Genomic DNA, 26,517 nt, shown 5'->3' with positions numbered 1-26,517 from the left:
TGTGTTCTTTCTCTCACTGTATCTCTTTCTGTCAAATAAAATCTTAAAAAAAAAAATAACTTAGTATCTTAAAACAAAATAATTTATTATTTTTCACAGTTTGGGGAGTTGATTAAGTCTCGGATGGACAGTTCTGCTCTTCTCCTCTAGGGTCATTCCTGTAGCTGTGATCGGATGGCGGCTGGGCCTGGAACATCCAAGATGGCATCATTCATATTTCTGGAGCCTTAGCAGGGACCCCTGGAAGGCTGGGCCCAGCAGAGCCACAGACAAGTCTGGGGCTTTTCTCACTCTCTCTCTCCATATTGTCTTTTTCCTCTCCAGGTGGTCTTTCCAGCAGAGGGGCCAGATTTCTTACTTGGTGGCTCAGAGCTTCCAAGAGTACAAAAGTGGAAGTTTCTAGGCTTTCCTAAGGCACAGACTTGGAACTGGCACAGGGCTATTTCTGTGGCATTCTTTTGGTTAAAATGAGTCACAGGGCCAGCGCAGATTTAGTGTTGGAGGGGGCTGAGCATGAACACCAGCAGGCCTGGTTCTTTGGGAGGGGTCCATATTTGGAAATCTGTTACTGCAGCAAGTAACACATCTCACTTAACTTTTTCTGCTCAGTATGTGTTAATATCTTTTGGATATAAGGAATCATAGAAGTTATACAAATAGGAGATGCATAATTGGAGATGTTTTAGAAATATGCGGGATGAATTCTGGGGAAAGAATGAGGCTGGGACTCTTACAATAAACTGAGTTTCTAAGGATTGTTATAAGACTCATGATGGTGGAATGAAAAGGAAGAAATGGATTCTGGAGGGATCAATGCTTGATTATTTTAGAGATTAAGGCTGGGGGAGGTGTCAAAACTAACTTCTGTATTGACCCTGGGTAACTGTGTGCTACCTTGATAGTAATTGGAGTGGAATTCCCATTTGAAGTTCTGAGGGTAAGGATAATGTGATGATATGAGACATAGAAGTTAAAATCCTCAGTTGGCCACTGAAAGTGGGACCCTGGACTAGAAGAAATGCTTTGTCTTGGTTTGGAGTTGACTGCATGGTGGTGATAGTTACAAGACGGAAAGTGTTCCATGAGAGAAAGGGTAGAGTAGGGCTCAGTTCTGAACGCTGAGGCACACCTACAGTTTGGGAGTACAAAGAGGAAGAGAAGGCAGAAAGAAAAGGAAACAGCTTAGAATAGTAGTATAGGGCTTCAAAGGGGGAGGTGCGTGACAGTGTCAGAAACTGCAGGGAAGTACATGAGAACCAGGTCTGAGTAAAGGCCACTGGTAATTAATGAGTGTAACCAGCAGGGATTTGTAGGCAGAGGAATTAAATTACTGGATTTACTTTTCTCCAGTATTTTATTATGAAAATTTTTAAACACTAGGAGAAGCTGGAAATGTTGTATCTTAACACTCACCCCCTAGACTCAACAATTAACTTTCTGCTAAATTTGTTTTAGGAATATCTTTCCATCCCTCCATCCATTCATCAGTCCATCTTTTTTTTCTTTTTGAAGTGTATCAGAGTAAGTGGCAGTGACGAGTAACTTCACCTTTAAATCTGTTAATGTGCATATCATTAATTAGAGTTAAATAGTATTTGTGTTTCCTTTTTTTTTTTTGGTAATGTATATGCAGTTAAATACATAAATCTTAAGTATAGTGTTCCATGAGTTTTGACCAATGTCAAATGCCTGTGTAATTCAAACCCCGTTAAGATACAGAGAATACTACCCTTAAATCGAATGATCCCTTCACACTTTCCCAGTCTTTTCTTGTCCCTTCTTCCAAAGGCAGCCACTGTTCTGATTTTCTCACTGTAAGTTAACTCTGCTTGTTCTAGAGTGTCACATAAATGAAATCATGCAATATGTACTCTTTTGTCTAGGACTTCTTTCATTCAGCATAATGCTTCTGACATTCATTCATGTCTCTATATTGTCGAGTAGTATTCCTTTTGTTAATATACCACAGTTTATCCATTCCCGTTTGAGAGGCATGTAACAGTTTCCAGATTTTGACTATTATGACTAGAGCTGCTGTGAATAGTCAAGTATGTCTTTGTGTGAGCATATACTTTTATTTCTCTTGGGTAAATTTCTAGGAGTAGAATCACCAGGTTGTAGGGTAGCTATATGTTTAGTGTTATAAGAAACTAACAGATGGGGTGCCTGGGTGGCTCAGTGGGTTAAGCCTCTGCCTTCAGCTCAGGTCATGGTCTCGGCGTCCTGGGATCAAGCTCCGCATCGCATCACATCGGGCTGTCTGCTCAGCAGGGAGCCTGCTTCCGCTTCGCTCTCTCTCTGCCTACTTGTGATCTCTATCTGTCAAATAAATAAATAAAATCCTTTAAAAAAGTTAAAAAAAAAAAACCCACCCCCCCACCCCCAAAAAAGAAACTGACAGATCAATTTCCCAAATGGATATACCATTTTACACTCTACCTACAAGGTATGAGAATTCTGGTTGCTTCATATCCTTGCCTTTCAAGTGGTTGCGTTTCATTGTGGTTTTATTTGGCATTTCCCTCATTACTAATGATGTTGATCACTTTTTCCATTTGCTTATTGGCTGTGCGTATGTTTGTTTTTGTGAAGTGTCCGCTCAGATTTTTGCCACCCTGCCTTTTTTTTGGTTGTTTTAGTTCTTTGCCTATTGCAAATATAAAGCCCTTAGTCAGTTATATATTCTGTGAAAATGTTCTTCCACTCTCTGACTTAGCTACTCATTTTTAAATTGTATCTTTTGACGAACAGAAGTTTTAATTTTAAGGCTGTCTAATTTATCAAGTTTTCTTTTATAGTTATTGCATTCTTTGTCCTAAGAAACCTTGGCCTACCCTGAAGTAGCAAAGGTGTTCTTGTCTGTTTTCTTATGGAAGCTTTATCATTATAGCTTTTATCTTTATGATCCATCTCAGGGTAATTTTTGTGCATGGTGAGAAGTAGGGGTTGAGGTTCATTTTTTGAGGTTCATGTGCCTATCCAGTTGTCTCAGCACGATTCTTTTCCCCCATTGGATTGCTTGACACCTTTGCCAAAAACCAAATGACGTTATGAGTTATCTGTATAAATAGTGGGTCTATTTCTGAGTACTATTCTATTGCATCAGTATATTTGTCCATCTTTATGCCAAATCATGCTGTTGTGATGATTATGGCTTTATAGTAAGTCATGGTCACAAAATATAAAGTCTGCTTTTTTTTTCCCAAGGTTCTTTGGACTTTGTACTATCTTTAGGTCATTTGCACTACCATATATGTTTGAGAAACAGCCTGCTGGTGTCTACAAAAACAAAACAAAAACTGATGGTTCATAGTTCCTTTGAATCTGTAGATCAGTTTGGAGAACACTGACATCTTAATAATACTGAGTACCCCAATCCATAAATATATATCTATATAAATATATATCTATGTGTTTATTTAGATCCTTATGTTACCAACATTTCAGAATTTTGAGTATAAGGTCTTACACAGCTCTCTTTAGGTTTCTAAAGAAATTTTTTCCTAAGTATTTTATGTTTTTTGACACTATTTAAGGAGAATTAAATTTTCTTTTTTTTTTTAGTTTAAAGATTTTTAGTTATTTATTTGACAGACAGAGATCACAAGTAGGCAGAGAGGCAGGCAGAGAGAGAGAGGAAGGGAAGCAGGCTCCCCGCTGAGCAGAGAGCCCAATGTGGGGCTTGATCCCAGGACCCTGAGATCATGACCTGAGCCGAAAGCAGAGGCTTTAACCCACTGAGCCACCCAGGCACCCCAGGAGAATTAAATTTTCAAAAAAATTTCCAACCATTTCTTTCTTTCTTTTTTTTTTTTTTTTAAGATTTTATTCATTTATTTGACAGAGATCACAAGCAGGCAGAGAGGCAGGCAGAGAGAGGGGAGGGAAGCAGACTCCTTGCTGAGCAGAGAGCCCAATGCGGGGCTCGATCCCAGGACCCTGAGATCATGACCTGAGCCCAAGGCAGAGGCTTAACCCACTGAGCCACCCAGGTGCCCCAACCATTTCTTAATAGTATGTAAAAATACAATTTATTTTGTATATTTACCTTATATCTACTACTTTGCTAAATTTACATATTAATGTTTTAGTTGTTTTGTAGATTCCTTATGATTTTCTACATAAACAATTAAAGCTTTTATGAATATACAGTTTTATTTCTTCCTTTCCAATCTTAAGCCTTTTATCTCTTGTAAACTTTAGTACACTGACTGGGACCTCTGGTACAGTGTTGATTAGAAGTGGTAGAGTAGACATACTTAGCTTGTTTCTAGTCCTAAAGGGAAATGTTTAGTATTTTACTGTTAATTGGGATAATAGCTATAGGTTCTTTATGATGCCCTTTATCATACTGGGGACGTTCTCTTCAGTTTCTAATTTTTCGAGAGTTTTAACATGATTGGGTGGGTGCTTAGTTTTGTCAAATAGTTTTTCTCCACCTATTAAAATTATTGAATGGTTTTTCTCCTTTATTCTGTTAATATGATGAATTATATTGATTTATTTTCGAATGTTAAGCCAATTGTCCATTCTTGGGATAAACCCCCTTGGAAAAGATATGTTATTGTTTTTATATATTGCTGGATTTGACTTGCTATTATCTTTTAGGGATATTTCTATCTATACTTACTGAGGCATATTATTCTACTTTTTTTTTAATTTTTAAAAATGTAATTATATCGGTTGCTTGAGGGGGTGATGTTAGAATCGCTATGATTATAGACTTTCCTCTTTTTCCTTTTAATTTTGTGAATTTTTGTTACTTATATTTCAAAGTTATATTGTTAGATACATATACATTTATGATGGTTACATATTCTTGATGAATTAGCCATTTTATCATTATGAAATGTTTCTTTTTCATATTCTTTATGTTGAAGTTTATTTTATGTGATATTAATATAGATGCTTCATTCTTATGCTTATTTTTTACATGGGGTATATTTTTCCATCATTCATCTTCAACCTGTCTGCATTTTTATGTGTCATAAAGACAGCGTATAATTGGATCTTTCTTTTTGATTTATTCTGACAAGCTGCCTTTTTTTTTTTTTTTAAGATTTTATTTATTTATTTAACACACAGAGAGAGATCACAAGTAGGCAGAGAGGCAGGCAGAGAGAGAGGAGGAAGCAGGCTCCCGGCTGAGCAGAGAGCCGGATGCGGGGCTCGATCCCAGGACCCTGAGACCATAACCTGAGCCAAAGGCAGAGGCTTAACCCCCTGAGCCACCCAGGTGCCCCGACAAGCTGCCTTTTAATTAGAAGCTTTAGTCAGTTTATATTTAATGTAAGTATTGATATGGTTGAATCTAGGTATATTCTCCTACTATGTAAATTGAATATTAATTCTTGAATATTTTTTAGAATTTTATTTTAATTTGGCCTTTCCTTCCCCGAATACACATCTGTTACATTAATTCACTGGCAACATTTGTTGTAAAAATTACATGACTGCTGCTTATTTTGTATTAGACTTGTAATTTTCTTGGATAAGGTATTGGGAATTTTTCAGAGTCTTAATTGTAGAAACTTGGAGTTATTATCCCTTAGATTTTTAACAATCAAAGATTTTTAGATATAATATACCTCAATAAAAGGCACTTATTTTAAGTTGCATGTAGATGAATTTTTACAAACTAATCATGCATGTAAGCACCAACACAATCAAAGTATAGCACATAGCCGTTACTCTCTAGTGTTACTTCTCCATCGCTGCCCTTTCTTCCCCTTAGTTCCCAGGTAAACACTTTGTCACTATAGATTATATTTACCTTTTCTAGCAATTTGTGTCTAGCTTTTTTCACTCAGCCTATTTTAAGGATTCATCCTTGATGTTATCATGGATATGAAATACCTCAATAGTTTATTCCTTTTCTTTTTTTAAGATTTTCTCTTTTAGAGCAGTTTTAGGTTTACAACAAAATTGAGAGGAACATACAGAGATTTTTCATATACCCCTGCCCCCACACATGCATAGCCTCCCATTAATCAACATCACTCACCAGAATGGGACATCTTTACTAAGGGTGAACCTATCCAAAGTCCATAGTTTACCTTAGGGTTCACTCTTGGTTTTGCACATTCTGTGGGTTCGGGCAAATGTATAATGACGTATATCCATCATTATATCATACAGAGTATTTTTCAGTGCCCTAAAAATCCCCTGTGCACTACCTATTCATGTCCCCCTTGCACCTGTCCCCTACCAAGAGCCACTGATCTGGTTACTGTCTCCATAGTTTTGCCTCTTCCAGAATGGTATATTAGTTGGAGTCATACAGTATATAGTTTTGTAAGATTGGCTTTTTTTACTTAGTAATGTGTATTTGAGGTTCCTCCATGTCTTTTCATGGTTTGGTAGCTCATTTATTTTTAGTCCTGAATAATAATCCATGGTCAGAATGTACCACAGTTTTTTTTAATCCATTCATCTACCAGCAGACATCTTAGTTGCTTCCAGGTTTTGGCAGTTATGAATAAACATAAACATGCTGCTGTAAACATCCATGTGTGGATTTTGTATAGACCTAAGTATTCAGCTCCTTTCAGTAAATACAAAGAGTGTGGTTGCTGGATCATATGGTAAGAGTATGATTAGTTTTGTGAGATATCACCAAACTGTCTTCCAAAGTGGCCGCACCATTTTGCATTCCCACCAGTAATGTATGAGGATTATTGTTGCTCACATCCTTGTCAGCATTTGGTATTATCAGTTTTGGCCATTCTTATAGATGTGTAGTGGTATCTCATTGCTGTTTTAATTTCCGTGTTTCTGATGACAGTTGATGTGGAACATCTTTTCATATGCTTACTTACCATCTGTATGTCTTCTTTGGTCAGGTGTCTGTTAAGGACTTTGGCCCATGTTTTAATCAGGTTTATTTTCTTATTGTTGAGTATTAGGGGTTTTTTGTATATTTAACCATCCTTTATCAGATGTATCTATCATAAATATTTTCTCCCAGTCTGTGGTTTGTCTTCTAATTCTTTAGATACTATCTTTTGCAGAACAGAAGTTCTCAATTAAAAGATTTCATTATTTGAGAGAGGGGGGAGAGGGAGAGACAGAGAGAAACTTAAGCAGACTCTGCACAGAGCTGGTCATCAGGTTTGATCTTAGAACCCTGAGATCATGACCTGAGCCGAAGCTAAGAGTTGGGTGCTCAACTGACTGCACCACCCAGGTGTCCCAAGACGTTCTCAGTCTTGAAGTCTATTTTGTCAGTTACTTCTTTCACAAATTGTATCTTTGGTTTGTATCTAAGAAGGCATCACCACACCCAAGTTCAACTAGGTTTTCTTCTATGTTACCTTAGGAGTTTTACAGGTTTTTTTTTTTACATTTAGGCCTATGATCTATTTCGGGTTAACTTTTGTTAAAGGTGTAAGGTCTGTATTTAGTTTCAATTTTTGCATGTGGTAGTCCAATTCTTCTAGCACCATTTGTTGAAGAAACTCTTTGCTTCATTTTATGGCCTTCATTCCTTTGTCAAAGATTAGTTGGCTATTTTTGTGAGGATCTGAAATAGACTCTTTATTCTGTTTTATTGATCTGTTTGTCTGATATTTTGCCACTACCACATTGTTTTAATTACTATAGAAAGTACTTTATAAAAAGTCTTGAAGTCTGGTATCATTAGTTCTCCAAATTGGTTCTTTTCTTTCAATATTGTTGCAGCTGATCTGGGTCTTTTGCCTTCCATATAAACTTTAGAATTAGTTTGTTGACATCCACAAAATAACTTGCTGAGATTTGGATTGGGATTGCATGGAATCTATAGATCAAATTGAGAAGAATGGACATCTTGATAATGTTTGATTCCCTATTCATGAATGTGAAATATCTCTCCATTTATTTAGTTCTGTTTTTATTTTGTTTTTGTTCATCAGAGTTTTATAGTTTTCCTTATAAAGATCTTTTATATATTTTGTTGGATTTATACCTAGGTATTTCATTTGGGGGGATGCTAATGTAAATGATACTCTTGTTTTTAATTTAAAATTCCATTTGCTCATTGATAGTATATAGAAAAGCAGTTGACTTTTATATATGAATCTTGTATCCTTCAACCTTACTTTAATCTCTTTTTTGTTCAAGGAGGGTTTTTGATTCTTAACAATTTCCTATATAAATGATCATGTCATCTGCAAAGATGTTTTTGTTTTCCTTTATAATTTGTATATTTTTGATATCCTTTTCTTGTCTTATTGCATTCTTCCAGTATGATATTGATGAGTGGTGAGAGGGACATCCTTGCTTTATACCTGATCTTAATGGGAAAGCTTCAAGTTTCTAACCATTATGTATGATGTTAGCTGTAGGCTTTTTTGCAGCTAGTCTTTATCAGGTTGAGAAGATTCCCTTCTATTTCTAGTTTACTGAGTTTTTTTTTTTAATATTTTATTTATTTATTTGACAGAGAGAGCGAGATCACAAGCAGGCAGAGAGGCAGGCAGAGAGAGAGGAAGGGAAGCAGACTCCCTGCTGAGCAGAGAGCCCGATGCGGGGCTCGATCCCAGGACCCTGAGATCATGACCTGAGCCGAAGGCAGAGGCTTAACCCACTGAGCCACCCAGGCGTCCTAGTTTACTGAGTTTTTATCATGAATGTTGGATTTTATCAAATGCTTTTTTTGATAGGATCTTTGGTTTTTCTTTTTTAGTCTTCTGGTGGGACAGATTATGTTAATTAATTTTTGAATGTTGAACTAGCTTTGCATACCTAGGATAAATTCCACTTGGTCATGGTTTAAATTCTTTTTATATTTTTTTAGATTTGATTTGCTTACATTTTGTTGAGGATTTTGCATCCTCATGAGCGATATTGGTGTGTGGTTTTCTTCTAATATCTTTGTCTGGTTTTGGTATTAGGTTAATGTTGGCCTCATAGAATGAGCTAGGAAGTATCCCCTCTGCTTCTGTCTTTTGAGGGAGATTGTAGAGAATTAGTATAGCTTTTTCTTTTTTCTTTTTTTTAACTTTTTTTTTTTTTTAAAGTAATCTCTGGGGGTGCCTGGGTGGCTCAGTTGTTGGGCATCTGCCTTCGGCTTGGATCGTGATCCCAGGGTCCTGGGATCGAGCCCCGCATCAGGCTCCCTGCTCGGTGGGAAGCCTTCTTCTCCCTCTCCCTCTCCCCTAACTTGTGTTCCCTCTCTTGCTGTATCTCTCTCTGTCAAATAAATAAAATCTTAAAAAAAAAAAAAAAGTAATCTCTGCCCCCAGTGAGATCTCTACCCTGAGATCAAGAGTCGTGCTCACCAACTGAGCCAACAGGTGCCCTGGTCCAATTTTTTTCTTACATGTTTGGTAGTATTTATCAGTAAATCCTCTAAGCCTGATGCTTTTTTGTTTTGGAAGGTTATTAATTATTGATTCTTGAATAGATCTAGGTATTCATTCCTTTTTAATGCTGAGTTGTCTGTTTTGTGAATATCTCTGTGCAGTTATTCTAATATAAACTGGCTTCTATTCTTCCTGGTGAGAAGTCAGTGACCATTCACTTTATTGTTTTCTTCTATGTATTATGTCATTTTTTCCTAGGGCTTCTTTTAAGATTTTCTGTCTTTCGTTTTCAGCACTGTGGCTTTGATCTACCCAGGTGTGATTTTCTTCATATTTTTCCTGTTTAGGGTTTTCTGAGCTTCTTAATCTGTAAAGTTATGTTTTTCATCAAATTTTGTGCAATTTTCTGACATAATTTGTATATATTTTTTTCTGTCCCATCTCCTCATTTCTTTCTGGGACTGCTTTCACGTGTTCGTCGCTTTGATATTGTCCTATAGTTCTTGGAGGCTCTGTTCATTTCTTTACTATGTTTTTTACACTGTTCCTCATATTGGGTAACTTTTATTGATGTATCTTCAAGTTCACTTATTCTCTCTTGTATCATTTCTATTCTGTTGTTAAGCCCATGCAATGAATTCCATACTTCCAGTATTGTATTTTTCAGTTCAGTCATTTCAGTTTATTTCTTTTTTACAGTTTCTGTTTCTCTGCTGAAAATTCTTACTTGTGCACTCCTTAGAACATATTTTTTCTCTCCTTTGCCATAGTTAAAGTAAATGCTTTAAAATCCTTACCTGCAGGGCGCCTGGGTGACTCAGTGGGTTAAAGCCTCTGCTTTCAGCTCAGGTCATGATCTCAGGGTCCTGGAATCGAGCCCCGCATCAGGCTCTCTGCTTAGCAGGGAGCCTGCTTCCCCCTCTCTCTCTCTGCCTGTCTTTCTGCCTACTTGTGATCTCTGTCTGTCAAATAAGTAAATAAAATCTTAAAAAAAAATAAATAAAATCCTTAGCTGCTAATTCCAGCATCTTGGTGACCTTGAAGTTCTTGTCCATTGAATTTCTTTTTTTGTCGACCAGGATTTAGAATCACGAAGGATCATTCTAAATAAGAAACCGGCATGAAAAGTACATACTATCTATTTACATCAAGTTCTAGGATAGACAAATCTATAGTGAAAGCAGATCAATGATTGTCAGTGGCTCCGGGTAGAGGAGAGAGATTGATTGCCATACAGTAAATATTCAGGCTTGCAAACCATAACTTTCTGTCGCAACTACTCAGCTCTGTTGTTGTAACAATGAAAGCAACCATGCTTGATAAGTAAATAAAATGAGCATGATTGTGGTCCCCCAAAAATGTTACTTATAAAAATAGGTAGCAGCCTGAATTTGACTCACAGGCCATAGTTTGCCAACTGCTGCTCTTGACTGTGGATCATGTTTCCTGTTTCTCTGTGTGTTGGTAATTTTTGGTTGAATCCTGACTTGTAGAGACTCGGGATTTTGTTCTATTTCTTCAAAAAGTCTTGGCTTTTTAATTTTTATTTTATTTATTTATTTATTTATTTTAAAAAGATTTTTGTTTATTTGACACAGAGAGAGAGAGAGATCACAAGTAGGCAGAGAGGCAGGCAGAGAGAGAGAGAGGAGGAAGCAGGCTCCCCGCCAAACAGAAAGCCCAATGCGGGACCCGATCCCAGGACCCCGAGACCACGACCTGAGCTGAAGGCAGAGGCCCAACCCACTGAGCCACCCAGGTGCCCCCTAGTCTTGGTTTAAAAAAAAAAAAAAATCTGTCACGTTGGGCTTAAACATTAACATCCAGTTACAGTAGTTCGCAATTTTGTCCTTTAGTTCTCAAGCTGGTAAGCCTGTAAGGTTTCTCTCTCAGTTTTAGCCATCAGCACAGAGCTGGCTAGGGTTGGCCCTTGGGCAAATAACTACAAAACAGGAAACAACAGTAATACTCACTTTTTGCAGGTGTCAAGTCTTCTCCAGTTTATGGCTGGTTCTTGTTTGCTGTCTAATGCCTTCAGATAGGTGCTTCTTCTTTTTTTTTTTTTTACATTTTGTTTAGAATTTATAGCTCTGACCCGTAAGATGTTGGTCTGTTAGAAGCAACTCTGTCCTTATTAGAAGTGGAACCTCTCCAGATTTAATTTGTAGGATAATTCTGTCCACATCAGATTAGATGGGCTAAAGTATCGATCAGCTGGTGTCAGGAAGACAGAGTTTCAGCCAGACAAAATGAAGGTCTGATCTAATTGGCAAAGGAACTGAAAGGGGGGTATTCTGAGGTAGGGATTGAAAAGATTTGTTGACCCCTACAGAGAGAGGAGGTGTAATGACAATGAGATGTCTGAGATACAGAAATAATAACTATAGGATGGGGAATAGATTGCGGTGGCTTTGGGGTGGGGGGTTACAGATTCTTTTCTTTTTAACTGCAATTTATGGAGGTATACTTTATCTGTTATAAAATGCACCCATTTTAAATGATGTATACAGTCACGGAACCCCAGCAGAAAAATGATATACAGTATTTCCACTACCCTCCAAAATTTCTTCATGATTCTTTGGAGTCCATTGCCTCCCCTGCCCTGAGCCATTGGCAACAACTGATCTATTTTCTCTTACCATAGTTTTGCCTTTTCTGGAACTTCATGTAAATAGAATTGTACAGTACCTATAGCCTTTCGTTTAGGATAAAGCTTTTGTGATTCATCCATGTGGTTGCATATATCAGTAGTTCATTCCTTTTTATTGCTGAGTAGTATTCCATTATAAAATTTTTATGTATTAACTATTGTTGGACAATTGGATTGTTTCCCTTTTTTTAAATCTATGATAAATAAAGCCACTCAGGTGTTTCTGTGGATACTTTTTTTTTTTAAAAGATTTTATTTATTTATTTGACAGATAGCGAGAGAGGGAACACAAGGGGGAGTGGGAGAAGGAGAAGCAGGCCTCCTGCTGAGCAGGGAGCCTGATGTGGGACTCATGCCCAGGGCCCTGAGATCATGACCTGAGCTGAAGGCAGATGCTTAGCCACGAGCTACCCAGGCGCCCCATGTTTTTTTTTCTCTTGGGTAAATGCTTAGGAGTGGAATTGCTGGGCCATATGTTTGCTTAACTTTATATGAACTGCCAAACCATTTTCCAAGGCTGCTTTACTATTTTGCATTCCCACCAGCAAGTGTATAGTATTGCCGTTATTCCATAACGTCACCAAATACTTGGCATTATGAGTCTTTTCAGTTTTAGGCGTTTTCAGAAGTGTTTTAATAGTATCTCATTGTGGTTTTAGTTTGCATTTCCCTAATGACTATTGATGTTGCGCATCTTTTCACGTCCTTCTCTGTATCTTTCATTCTTCATTCTTTTTTTGATGAAGTATCCATTCGAGTATTTACCCACTTACAGAAAGCATGTTGTTTTCTTATTGAATGTTCTTGATACAGCCCTTTCATCAGATATGTGTTTTGCAGATATTTTTCTCCCAGCCTGTGACTTGCCTTTGTGTTTTGTGATGATGCCTTTTGAAACGCAGAATTTTAAGTTTTGATGAAGTCCAGTTTTCCTATTTATCATTTTTTTCTCTTGTGGCTTGTGGATTTTGTGTCCCGAGAGCTCTTTGCCTAACCCAGAGCAAAAGTCAGTTTAATTAGAAGAATAACATTGTTTACCTTTTTGGAAGTCTCTTTTTTAGTGGAAGAAGCTTAATTCTCCTCTCTTACTTCTGTAAGTAATCCATTGCAGTATGGTGTCTTGATTGAAGTGTGTGAAGAAAATCTGGTCATAACACAGGTAGTTGGAAAGGTGAGGAGTATTTTAATAGCTTTAAAATTTTTTTTTAAATTTCTTTGAAGTTTTTATTTGAGAGCAAGAGAGATTGCACATGAGTGAGGGAAAGGGCCGAGGGAGAGGGAGAAGCAGACTCTCCACTGAGCATGGAGCCTGATGTGGGGCTTGATTCCAGGGTCCCAAGATCATGACCTGAACCGAAGTCAGACGCTTAACCAACTGAGCCACCCAGACACCCCCTTAATAGCCTTTTTTAGACAATTGTGGATATTCTTTTTTGATAGTACCCCCAAATGGTACTGGTGATAGTTTCTTAAAAGTTAGTTGAATCCATTGGCTTAAGTTATACTTTGAATGGATTTTTTAACTGTGTTGTATCAGGGAAGACAAACTTCCCTCTGCCCTATTGGGTTTAATGTCTGAGCCCTGCAATTAAACTGACAAAAGGGAGAGGAACAAGGAGAGCAGTTTACAAGTACGACTTGTATACGTGTGGGAGAGTTGAGTGATGAGTAACTCAGAAGGGTGGTTGGAATTTGGGGCTTATCTGCCATCTGAGTAGGTGGAGGGGAGCAGGGAGAAAGGCCCTTACGGGAAAACAAATGACTTCTTGGGAGGGTGGGGAGAGAGGGGACTTAAGGGGCTTTTTGGAAAGATAAGTGGCTTTTTGGGAGAACAAACAGATTAAAAGTTTGTGATAATGTTTGTCTATACGGGTATGAGTGGTTTTTCTGTCTCTTTCAGAACCATAACACTCTCCTGGAGAAGGGATTTGGGGTAGTTTTTATTCACATTCTGTCTCCTGGGAGTAGATCCTCTCTGAAGAGGAATTTATGACATCCTTATTTCCCAGAAGTTGCTGCTTTTTAGGCAGATAAGGGAAGCTCGCAGAAGGCTTTTTTCTGCATCTGTTGAACCTCAGATGTCTTCAGCTTAAAATCATCTTTATGCCAAGTCTTCGGTTCCAAGTGGGTTCCAAAGTGGATTTGGTAACACAGTGCATTGATAATTTGGAAAATACTGGTTTAGAGTTACTCAGACCTTCTAAGTGTTGACATGTTTTATCATATAGCCTTTAAGGAATCTCATTTGTGTATGTCACTGTTGATCTCATCAGAATAATCTGTAAGTAGTGGGGATCCTTCAAGCTCCCAGTGGCTGGTATAGATTTTCCAAAATTCTAATTTTTGCTTGAAAAGCTCAAAATTGGTTGTTGGCAATAAATACTGTCAATTGTTTTCTTTGCAATAGCAAGAGTATTTCATTCATTTTCAAGGATATATCTGCCAAATACTCAAGTTCAAATAACCATAGTTTGTCTCTCATTTGTTCTTTTAACTAAATATGGTGTTTCATGAAAAAAAGGCTAGCTCAACTCACAATTCAAATGGTGTCACAAGTGCTTTTCCATGAGACAACCACATCCTTGGGGGCGTGTAACATTTTATCAAACAGAATATTTTAAAAATATGTAGTTAGAGGTCAGGATTTAATTAAATTATTATTTTGTATGGCTTCATCATGACATCCTTAAGTAAAGCTTAAACCATGACGATAAAAGGTCATTCAGCTTAGGTTATGGGAGCATCACTTGTGTTTGTTGCCAGGAATTCACAGATGACATTCTCTCTGATGCTTAGTTGGTGCCAGTACTAGATGAATCAAATCACAATAGCGAGTCTAACTGCAGTTGCAGATTTGTCCGTTTGTGAAGCAGAATTACAACTCTGCAGATGAGATCTTAACTCTCTCACTTCAGCTGTGAAGCAGAATCTTTAATTTGATGAGTTACTGTGTCATTAAAAAGGGACATTGCCATGACTCGTTTTACTGACTTTTTGTCCAGCAGGCATGTAGCAATGTCAGCTGGACAAGGTTGTGCTTCTCCAGTTAATGAAGTACAGTAATTTCCCTGTAAGATGCTTCAGCGGCTTTTTCATTTCTGGTTTGAAAGGCTTTAACGATTTTTATGAATTTTAAAGACTTCATCACATCTGCATTTAAAATAGTCAGGCCCTTTTTCTTTAAATTCTGAATGATTGATCTCGAAATGTCACTGTAACTTAACTGGCACAATAAGAAAATGTTTTGTGGCTTAAGATGAAGTAAAGTAAATTATGAATGTCTATAAAGGCGAGTGAAAGATGGCTTTTGTCATACTTTGGTTTCTTATTTATAATTCTGCCCAATTTCTTTGGAGTAGATTCTTTCTTTCCATGAGTCAGAAAACTGTAGGCCACTGCGCCTTTTTTAGGATCTTTTAGATGTACTACATTGCAGCTATGGGTTGAGAAAGTGAGTCTTCTAATCTGTCTTTTTTGAGCCAATGATTCATTTTTCAATGTAAGAAGAAAATACAAATAAATTTTCTTTTATTTTAGAAAAAAAGTTAAATTCTAAAGTAATAAATTTTATTTAAGATTTTTATTTATTTATTTATTTGGAAGAGAGAGCGCATGAGCGGTGAGGGGCGGGGGACAGCAGAGGGAGAGGGAGAAGCAAACTCACCACTGAGAAGGGAGCCCGACATGGGGCTCAATCCCAGGGTCCTGAGATCATGACCGAAGGCAGATCCTTAACTGACTGAGCCACCCAGGCACCCCTAAAATAATACATTTTAGATTTAACTTAAAAATAGAGAAAATTTTCAAAAATTAAAAAAAAATTATTGCAAAAACAAATTAACAAAAAGGACTTGTTTCCACCCAGATGCCTGGAGAACCTGGAAATTTTACAGTGATTATTTATTAGACACTAATGAGATTATAGAGATTATAGCAAATATAACTAAAGATAGCTAGTAAAAGCGCAACAGAGGTACGGAGAAGGAAAAAAAAATTGAGACCTTAAATTATGCCCTAAACCTATTACTTTAGAGCATGCTAGAAAACATGAGAATACAGAAGCATATATTCCATTAGCTATCAGTGACGATACCGTCATGTGTCATGTAGCCTAAGGAAAATTCACTGTAGACTCGTGAGAGGGTGGGAGTGACAGAGGCAAGTAACTTCAGTGTCATTATGAAATTAGTTCCAGCCTTAACAGACCAGGCCCTCAAAGGGTTTGGGGGCCTGTGGACTATCCTTTGCAAACTGCTGTTCTAGATGATTTCTTCCATACTTAGGGCTCCCACTGCTACTGTTTTTATGGTTGTGACACTCATTTGTATCCCCAGCCCAGACTACGCCACTGAGCGTTGGGCTCGTGTGTCCACTGTCTGCAACTTTCTGGACCTCCCTCAGCTGAGCGCTCTCGTCCTCCTTGGCCTCTGCCCATGCTGTCTGTTCTGCCCAGTTTCCTCGTTCTCTTCATTTACCTGGCAAACTATCTAGATTGTGAGTTTCTTAAAAAAAAAAATAAAATAAATAAAATAAAATAAAAATAAAAATAAATAAATAAAAAAAGAATTAGATTGTGAGTTTCTTGGGGCAGGACCTGGGCATCTTTGTATCTCCAGGTTTTAGCATAGTGCCAAGCACATGATGCTGCTCAGTAGATGTTGTTGAATTAAATCAAGAAGAATTCATGCCTCATAAACAATAAGTTTGCAAATCAACCCTGAGGTAAATTTTTCTGCTTATGTCTGACAGTCTCATGCATTCTGTATTGGTTTGTATTAGTGTTAGTTTCAGAGTAAAGGATTTTATAACTTTCACCCCTGCATATTAACTTACTCAACAGTTTTTGTTTTGTTTCCTTTTGCCTTGCCTAGAGTATAATATATTCTAAAAAAGAGGGTATTTGGGCTGAGGATGCAAACATCTGAATTTTTAGCTTTGTCTATGACCGTGGAAAGGGTTTCACAAGAAATTTACCAGCTTCTGCCCATTAGAATCATCTGAATTCCACCATGCCTTGTGGAAAATTCATATACATATATTTCGGTTTCTCTGAAGGAGGATGTTCTGCCATCCAAATGAGAGAAGTAACATTTACTCAGTTCTTCCTATATGCCAGAGACTGTTCTGTGTGTTTTACATACATTAATTCCTTTAGTATGCATAACAGCTCTATGAAAGGTAAACTCTATTGCTGTCCCCATTTTTTGTTAGGAAAATGAGGCACAGAAAGGTTAAGTAACTTGCCAGAGGTCAAATAGATAATAATAGGGTCTGGATTTGAACTCAGAGCTTAGTTTGGCTCCAGAGGCCATGCTCTTAACTACTGTGAGTAGCTTCCTCATAAATCTAGATACATTACTTTTATTGTTAACCTGTGTTAACAATAATAATAATGCTTATTATTATATAATAATATATATAATAATAATAAGCTTATTATAAGTTGTATTTGTTAGCTGTATTAGTTATAATTGTGAAATTGTAAATAACTTAATGCACAAATAGATAATAGTGTAAATGTACAATGGATGGTTATTTAGAAATCAAATTCTTGAAGAATACTTACTGCTGTGGAAAAACACGTTTGGCTGAAAAAGTAAGAGAAAGATCACAGTTTCTGTTTGAAAGCACACATAATGGATTTCTATGTGATAAATATATAAATATTTATTTTAAAAGACTGGAAAGAAGTATATGAGTGATTCTTTGTATTACAATTGTGAGAAGGTAAATTTGAATAATACTTTTAAAATGTCGTTTGTTCAGGGGCGCCTGGGTGGGTTAGTCTTTGGTTTTGGCTCCCAGGTCATGATCCCAAGTTCCTGGGATCGAGCCCTGCATCGGGATCCCTGCTCAGTGGGAAGCCTGCTTCTCCCTCTCCCTCTGCTGCTCTGCCTGCTTGTGCTCTCCCACTCTGTCAAATAAATAAATAAATAAATAAAAATCTTAAAAAAAACAATAAAATGATGTTTGTTGGATACTTCCCACGTACTAGGTCCCATATTAAATTCTTCACGGATGTTTTCTCAGTAAATTCTCCCATCAGTCCCATGATCTAGGTATTACTCATTTTTCAGATGAAGAATCCTAGAACGATTATGTAATTTGTCTAGGGTCATATAGCCAGTGAGTGAGAATTGGAACCTCTATACAAGACTCTTTCTGTTCTGTATTTTCTAAACTTTTCATAAGTTATGTTATTTACATGATCAAAAACAAAATTAATTTTATAAATCATGAAAAAATTGGGAACTACAAGTCAGACTTATACGATCTGCTAGAATTTACTTATTTGAGCCATCAGTTCCCTAAACTAGCTATGCAAAATAACAGAAGTCTGGGACTTGGAAGAAATTAGATGAGGCATTTAAAAAGTTTAAGTAGACTCACTGGTTTCTCTTCTACCAAGAATTTTTTTTGACCATTTACCATGGGGAACTGATTATTTTTCCAGTATGAGTTGCAGGTCTGATGCATATGTTATAGGCTAGTTAACATATGATAAAGCTGAGCATTTTTGACTGTTTAAGAATTCCTTAACTATTTTCGTTGTGGTTGCTACTGGTTCCTTTTGTGTTGTTGGATCCCAAAGTAGATGTAGCCAGTGCCCAAAGGGAAGATTACTATATGTGAATATGTGGACTGACCCCCTCCCCACGGACATGGTAGAAGGATTTTTCTTAAAGAAATACGTATCCATAGTTGACATAGTATTTAATGAAAGAGATACTCAGTGACATCTATAATCTTCAAGAATAACATCAAACACAGAAGGCAGCTGTCCCATTTTTCTGTAGTTATCCCACTGTAAGCAAAATGGGTCACTGAATGACTCCATAGCGTATTTCACATGTTCTTATGGTAAGAGAATTCTGACTCCTCGTGTGGTTTTTAATTTGAGGACTATGTGTCATAGCAGGAAAACACAGTTACCTATAAACCTTTGTCTGAAGAATCATTAGAGAATTCTTATTTTGGCAGGAGGTTGGTTTGGGAATGACAACACATAGAGGAAGAAAATGCCCACCTGGTCATTTCTGTTACATGAATAGACCTTGTCAGTAGAAGGGCAGACTCATGGTGGTGAATCCGTGAATGAATGTGTGTGTGTCACCTTATCTGTGAAAGAGGGAGCAGAGATACATGAAGGACGGGGTCGGATGTAAGGTGTGTAAGGCTACTGCTGAAAAACAGGAGGGGACCGAAGCGGTTTCTTTTACCATAGAAAAGTGGGAACATTTTTCTCAAGATACAACTCTTCCCAGCCTTTTCCTTTTCTTTTCGACTTTTTAAAATACAGTGAAAACATTTCAACATCTCCATATTCTTTCCAGTGATCTGGGTAATCCTTTGCTTTCCAGCCATAAAATTTGATACAGTCCAGTGCCACGTAGTGAGCTCCTTCTATGGGCTCTGTTCCTTTAGTCCTGAGTAGGGTGCTTGACTCTCCCACCCACTGCAAGAGCTCTGGGAACAGGCGCACCAGGCGGTTGGTCACCCTGACCCTGTGCGTGTATGTTACATTGCAGGGATGGGGCTGGGAGGGTGGCGTGAGAAGGGAGGACGCTGATGGAAAGGGGAAGTTCTGAGGTGTGAAGAGAACAGTTTTTTCTTCTGAAAAATGTTTCTTATGGCTAAGAAAATATGAAAATCAGTAAGCCAGTGTCTATGTGCTGCGTAGTGAGTCAGAACTTGCTGCGTTAGACCTGAGCATTAAATGGGTCTCTGTGTTTGGTCCTGCACTCTTCATACCTGTACTAAAGGACAAATGGGGAAGTAAGAGGAATAGCGTAATGATTCTGAGCGTTCCCTAAGCATAGAACATTCTGCTTGCAGTGGGATTTGGTTCTAAGTACACTCTTTCCTGCTCTGGGCAAGTGGAGATGTGAACCTGTTTACCTTTTTTGTTAAAGATTTTGTTTATGTGAGAGAGTGAGCAAGCACAAGCAGGGGGAGCTGCAGCAGGAGAGGGAGAAGCAGATTCCCCGCTGAGCAGGGACCCCGACACAGGGCTCAATCCTGGGACCCCAGGACCACGACCTGAGGTAAAGGCAGACCCTTTACCATCCAGGTGCCCCATATTTTTACTTTCAAATATAGGGCCTTTATGCAATTACAGACCACTTTTAAACATTGTTCGTCTAGATCTATATGAATACTTAGAGTAAGACTTCCTATAATATACCTGCTAGATCAATTTCAGGTTTTGCTTCTGCCTTGATGTCCCTTAGCAATCTTGTCTTTCTCTCCTCTCTTGTTCTTGGTTTTTGACCTTACAGAGAAGTGTGGGAAATGGAACTGGATAGACTCAAGAACCAGGATGGCGAAATAAATCGGAACATTATGGAAGAGACAGAGCGGGCCTGGAAGGCAGAGGTGAGAAGAGCTCTGTGTGGAAAGCCTTGATTTGGGGCTTCCAGATAGTATAATCTTTGGGTATGGTGTTATACTGCTAAGCCGTACAAGTATTATACCATACAGCCACTAAGCACTTGTTTTAACTAGCTGGGGGTAGCTTCATATATGTAAAATTAATAATGTGTGTGTGCGTGTGCGTGTGTGTGTGTGTGTGTGTGTGTGGTTTCCTTAGATCTTATCACTAGAGAGTCGGAAGGAGTTGCTGGTATTGAAACTAGAAGAAGCAGAAAAAGAGGCAGAATTGCATCTTACTTACCTTAAGTAAGTACCCTCCCATTAGAGAGTTTTAATGGTCCTGCAGTTTTGCGTTTTTTTCGGTGGTTTGGTTTGGTTTGGTTAGTTTTCTGAAACCCGAGGCTTGCTAGTCTGGCACTTACTCTGTCTTCACAGGAACTCCAGGGCCACCTCTGTCTGCACAACAGCCATGGTTTAGTGATTTCTCTTCCCATATCTTACAGTTTTGTATTTTTTATTGTATTGGTTCCAACTGCATAAACAGTATCTCTTACGGTGTCAGAGCATAACCAATGTCTTTGGAGATTTGTTTCTCATAGTAATTTCTCCTCTTTCTGCCATGGAATCTGGGGGACCCCTGTGGCATTTCCAGGCAGACAAAAGCCCTCTCTCTGTGGTTGGTCCTCTAAGAATTGGCTTCAAAGATGCCAGACTTAGAGTGAAGCACATGAACCCTGGCCTCTTCCTGCCCCTGGTTGACCAGCCACTGTCCTGCTAGCTCTGAGAACCAGGAGCTGGCCTTGCTCTAATTCTCTGAATTCCTGTTGGTTTCTTGAAAGGTCAACCCCCCCAACACTAGAGACAGTTCGTTCCAAACAGGAGTGGGAGACAAGGCTGAACGGAGTTCGGATGATGAAAAAGAACGTTCGGGTAAGTGTTGTACTGTGTGACCTTTGTGTCACAGTTCAGTCTGTGCTTACTCCTCTGGTGACTGGGAGGGACCTTGTACATCGTCACTGAGGGCCTGCCCCACCCCTGCCTTTGCTCTCCTGATACCGGACGGTGCCCTCTTTCTCGGGCAGCTTACTCAGCTCAGCAGAAAGGGTAATCTGCTCCTGGCTCTCTTTCTAGGACCAGTTTAACAGTCATATCCAGTTGGTGAGGAACGGAGCCAAACTGAGCAGCCTTCCTCAAATCCCTACGCCCACTTTGCCTCCACCCCCATCAGAGGTGAGAGGGCTTGCGTGGGGCAGTCTGCCTTTCTGTGCTGGTGGCACAGCCAGAGTCTTCTCCTTGCTCCTTTTATGAAGAGATTGGTTTTACTACTGGTATTATTTGTTATAACATTATTATTGGTATTATCTGGCCTAAGAATTACTGATTTCCGCTCCAGATTCCTAAACTTTCATTTTCGTCCTTTCTCTCTTGTTCTTCACCTCTCCCGCTCTATAGACAGACTTCATGCTTCAGGTGTTTCAGCCGAATCCCTCTCTGCCTCCTCGGATGCCCTTCTCCATTGGGCAGGTCACAGTGCCCATGGTTATGCCCAGCGCAGATCCCCGCTCCTTGTCTTTCCCAATCCTAAACCCTGCCCTTTCCCAGCCCAGCCAGCCTTCCCCGCCCCTTCCTGGCTCCCATGGGAGAAATAGCCCTGGCTTGGGTTCCCTCGTTGGCCCCCACGGTCCACACATGCCCCCTGCTGCCTCCATCCCGCCTCCCCCAGGCTTGGGTGGTGTTAAGGCTTCTACTGAAACTCCCCGGCCCCAACCAGTAGACAAACTGGAGAAGATCCTGGAGAAGCTACTGACTCGCTTCCCCCAATGCAATAAGTAAGTATCTTTCAGGACTAATTAAAAAAAAATGTGTCAGAGAAATGTCTGTGGGTGAAAATAGGGGAGGTTTCCTGGAGATTTCCCACAAGGACAGCGTAGAATCTGTCTCCTTCAACATATGGCTTCTTAGGGCCCAGATGACCAACATTCTTCAGCAAATCAAGACCGCACGGACCACCATGGCAGGCCTGACCATGGAGGAGTTGATCCAGTTGGTAGCAGCCCGCCTGGCCGAACACGAGCGGGTGGCAGCCAGTACTCAGGTGGGAACTCAGACCTGCTCAGGTAGGGGAGAGGCAGGTTTCAGAACTGGGGGTGGCACACAGCACTGCAGCCAGGGGTCTCTAGCCTGCTGTCTTCCTTTGTTGGACCGGGAAAGAAATGATTTCTTTTTGTTATCTGCTCTGTCGCTCAGACTCTCTCTCCTTACTCTGACAATATTTCTGCCCACAGCCCCTCGGTCGGATCCGGGCCTTGTTCCCTGCTCCTCTGACCCAAATCAGTACCCCGATGTTCTTGCCTTCTGCCCAAGTTTCGTATCCTGGAAGGTCTTCACATGTAAGTCTCTTTTTCTTTGAAAACTGGGATGTGGAGAAGCTGGGGGCTGAGGAGGGAACAGGTTTACAGGTGGAGTGCAGGGAAAAAACTGCCCTCTCATCAGCTGGGCTGTTGGCCGCCCCAGCTGAGAAAATGCAGGTGCTTCCAGCAAGAATCTGTATTTGAACTTCTCTTTCTTTTGGTGTAAACTCTTTTAGCATCATGGGCACAAGAGGCAAGGAGACCCAGAGGTTCCTTACTCTTTGGCTGTCCCTCCTCTGTCCTGCAGGCTCCAGCCACCTGTAAGCTGTGTCTAATGTGCCAGAAGCTTGTCCAGCCCAGCGAGCTGCACCCAATGGCTTGTACCCACGTGCTACACAAGGAGGTGGGTGCTGTGGACCTTCTTCCTTGCCACTCCTTTGCTGAGTTTTTCTCGAACTTGTTGCTGTGTTGATACTCATCATTAATATCTCAACATGAGGTTTTCAGTAGGTTGTGGCTTAAACAGTCAACAGAATTCAGAATGCTGGCAGCTAGGATCTCCCAGCTTCCTTTCCCCCCATTCTCTTTAGGGGACTGGGTGAGCAGCACGTCCTAGAGCACTGATGGGTTACTTTCTTGGAACACTGACAATAAGACATAAATATCTAACCGTTGTTTCAAATATAGCATTGTCAGGAGACTGCTTAGACAAGGATGGAATAGGGAACCTGAATGTGAGATTAGTAAATCCATTAACAGAACAGCTTGGAGGTCTGCCTGTTGGGGATGATCTTCACAGACTGACAGGTCATTCCTATGGTGGATTATGTTACCAGACAGAGTTAAGTCTCCCAGCAGCAGGGATGATTCCTTCTTTACTGTGTTCTTTTGTTCATTTTCATTTTCCAAGAGCCAGCAACTAAATTTACGTCTAAATTCTTAGGGGAGAATCCTGAATAAGATTTGAGGGTGGTGGTATCTGGAGATGGGAGCACATCTCAGCCTAAATGGATCACGAGAAGGGGACGTCCACCCCAGGTCTCCAACACAAAGCAGCGCCGTACCATTCTTAGCTAATTGTTAATGGTCCCTGTAAAAAGAATAGATTCCCCTGCTCTGAAGAGTCTTTTGGGGGTAAGAGCCAATGAAATAGCCCATCTCTTTCCATGGGGAAAGAGGCTGTCTGACATAGTCATGCCTTCCTCAGCCCTAGTGAACCTCGGTGGCACGCTCTCCCCTCCTTCCCTCACCTTTCCAGATAAACCTGAGATATGTCTTTCTTCCTTTCCAGTGTATCAAATTCTGGGCCCAGACCAACACAAATGACACTTGTCCCTTTTGTCCAACTCTTAAATGACGGACCTGACTGGGGAGGAAGAAGAGGAGAAACTGATGTGAACAGGAAGCGCGGGTTCAAGATTTCTAAAACTCTATATTTATACAGTGACCTATACTCATGCCATGTACATTTTTATTATATAGGTAATGTGTGTATAGAAAGTCTGTATCCAAATGTTCGTAAATGAAAGTATGTATATTATGCAGAAATGGTCTCTCCCCCTCCACTTGCAGTTCCTTCGAGGGATGCAGATTGTAGCTGATGTTTAGTTTGCCCTTGAAATTACGATATTCTTGCCTAGGGCTGTTTTCAAGTACAATATAAAAACCATCTAGGAAGCTGCTGTTGCTCTAAGGCCATCCTGCTTTGATTTGGCTCAGCCTCTAGTTCATTTTCTTAAGGCTCATGTATGCAGATTTGAACCCTGGTGCTCACCCGCTGTCCAACCAGATGCCTTGCTTACCGAAAGCCCACGGAAGCCCCAGTGTTGTTCTAGCCACTCGACTCCAAATGGATAAAATGAGACCGATGGAGAAAAAAAAATGTAATCCTAATAGTTTGAATTTCCATTGAATATTTTACTGTGTTAACGCTCATTATTTGCACATAGACATTAGGTTTACAGAATATTCTGTTTTACATCAGCAAATTCACAGTCCAAGAATAACAACATAACTGGGTCCCATTTCCCCCATGCGTCCCGAAAACTTCTGTCCATCTGACTTCCTGGGTAGTCCTCTCTTTAGAAACTAGCACAGCCCACAGATCTTTCCTGGGCCAAGCCGTCCCTTGCTGCCACTGACTTGGCTTCCGATCAAGCTCTGACAGACCAACCTTGTGAAGGCCTCACCTCTTCCCCTTCACTTCTGGTCTCCTGGTCAGCTAGTCCCCCTCCCCACTGAAGGTTAAGGCAGTTGGTTCACAACCAAGTTGTTCGGTGACCTTGGGTGAGCTCCAGGCAGGCACTGGGGTGAGGAGTTGTCTGTGCAAAATTACTTGCAGAATGATCTTGGGATGCCAGATTTTAATTTTTGAAGCAAGAAAATTATGGGGGACATGTTTCCTGTCCTGGGAAAAATGGAGGCCAAAGTGATATGAAGGGGAGTTGGATTTCAGGTTTAGAAGTCATTTGTTCTATAGATAGCTATCTAGAACAAGATCGCTTTCCCACATCTGCTTATTGAGCACTTCCGGTGTTTAGGTTTATACCTGTGAAAGCTGTGAATCTATGAGAGTTTTGAATCTTTTCCTATCCTTTTATCTGTACTCCTACGGGAAATGGCTTCAGCTTTCTTCTCTTTTGGAATTAAACAAGGAGAAACCAAGTGTTAATTAAAAAAAAAAAATTAGCTCCAGGGGAAGGACATCGTTATATTACCAACAGCTCAGATTTTCCCCTTCTGTGACCTGGAAATGCTTCCTGGCACTAGCAGTACTATCAGGGTAGCAAAGCCTCTCCCTTTCAGATCCAATTACATTCCCTGCTCTCTGTTTTTTTTTTTTTTTTATCTTTTCCTTCTTTGTTCTTCATCCTTGCCCATCAGCCTCTTAGATGCAGTCTTTCCCTTCTCCTGCCTTACTTGCTCAGGCTTGTTGACTGGCTTCATTTTCAGGAGGTGGACTTCCCAGGACCACATTGGCATCTTGTGGGGTGATTGAAATGGCCTGAGTTCTCCCCTCTGTAGAGGTCAGGTGACCCACTTCTTTGGTTCATGAAATATTAATGTCCAGTTTGTAGCTGTCATGAATGGAAATGTGGCAAAATGGAAGACCGGTTCCTTTGTTCTTTCAGTTGGGGGCATTTACTTTTTCTCTTGTAATCAAAAGATTTTCTCTCTCATCAACTTTGCAGTAGCCTTTAGGCCACCGGGAGTGTTTTTCAGTATTCCCCTAAAAATCTAGAAATTAGGAATGGGTATAAATGCTGTTCTCTTTCTTTTCTACAAATATTTGAAGCCAAAGGAGTATAGAGAGAAGAAAGGAATAAATGGGAGGGGGCTTAACAAGCTTCTTAGTAAAAGCCCCTTGAAAGCCAACTATAGCAGGGGGACAGATGTTTGGGGTGTGTGGAAGTTGGGGCCTCACTGTTGCTCTCTTCTCTGTCTTGTTCGGGATCAGTCAGAAAGTAACATTTAAGTTTTGGGCACCCATGTTCTCCCTTTTCCCTCTGTCTCCTGGCCTGCAGGGGTAGAAGCCATGCAGATAGGTGGGAAAGGCCTCTAATGCAGTGAGTAGAGATGGGACAGTCACTTTTCAGGAGTCGATTCTAAAAATAGAGATATATAATATTTTTACAAGCAAGAAACCGTTGTCAAGATTTTTTTTTATATATACTTAGACTTAATAGTTTCAGGATAGAAAAGAAGCAACTGTAAAAAGAAAAGTATGTACAAGTTAAAAAAAAAATAGGAAAGTGGGACTTACTAATGAAGGGGTTGAGTTTTATGCCCTGGAAAGAGCTGGGAAAAAGCCAGTTTTCCCCAACATGGATAGAAATTATAAAGCAGAATGTGGCGTTTT

At 39.7% G+C, this 26,517-nt stretch overlaps 1 protein-coding gene across 6 annotated transcripts in view; it reads left to right on the top strand.

The window, feature by feature from the left end:
- The window catches only part of RNF214 (ring finger protein 214), a 45,597-nt gene extending 19,210 nt beyond the window's left edge, over nt 1-26,387 (top strand). For 3 of the 6 annotated variants that reach the window (XM_080815713.1, XM_080815712.1, XM_080815714.1), the window contains exons 7-15: nt 20,214-20,310; nt 20,525-20,613; nt 21,147-21,237; nt 21,439-21,537; nt 21,760-22,136; nt 22,270-22,402; nt 22,593-22,697; nt 22,966-23,061; nt 23,950-26,387. In XM_080815713.1, coding sequence (XP_080671839.1) covers nt 20,214-20,310; nt 20,525-20,613; nt 21,147-21,237; nt 21,439-21,537; nt 21,760-22,136; nt 22,270-22,402; nt 22,593-22,697; nt 22,966-23,061; nt 23,950-24,015 — 1,153 coding nt within the window. In that variant the 3' untranslated portion in view covers nt 24,016-26,387. Of the gene's footprint in view, nt 1-20,213; nt 20,311-20,524; nt 20,614-21,146; nt 21,238-21,438; nt 21,538-21,759; nt 22,137-22,269; nt 22,403-22,592; nt 22,698-22,965; nt 23,062-23,949 lie in introns of those variants that run through there. The other 3 variants (XR_013967527.1, XR_013967528.1, XM_080815715.1) reach the window with 3 other exon arrangements.
- The last annotated feature ends 130 nt before the right edge of the window (nt 26,388-26,517 follow it).

The sequence above is a fragment of the Martes martes genome (assembly GCF_963455335.1).
Source record: "Martes martes genome assembly, chromosome: 10".
In the NCBI taxonomy this organism is placed as follows: domain Eukaryota; kingdom Metazoa; phylum Chordata; class Mammalia; order Carnivora; family Mustelidae; genus Martes; species Martes martes.
The sequence above is the reverse complement of the archived record's forward strand: the minus strand, read 5'-3'. Positions and strand labels throughout refer to the sequence as shown.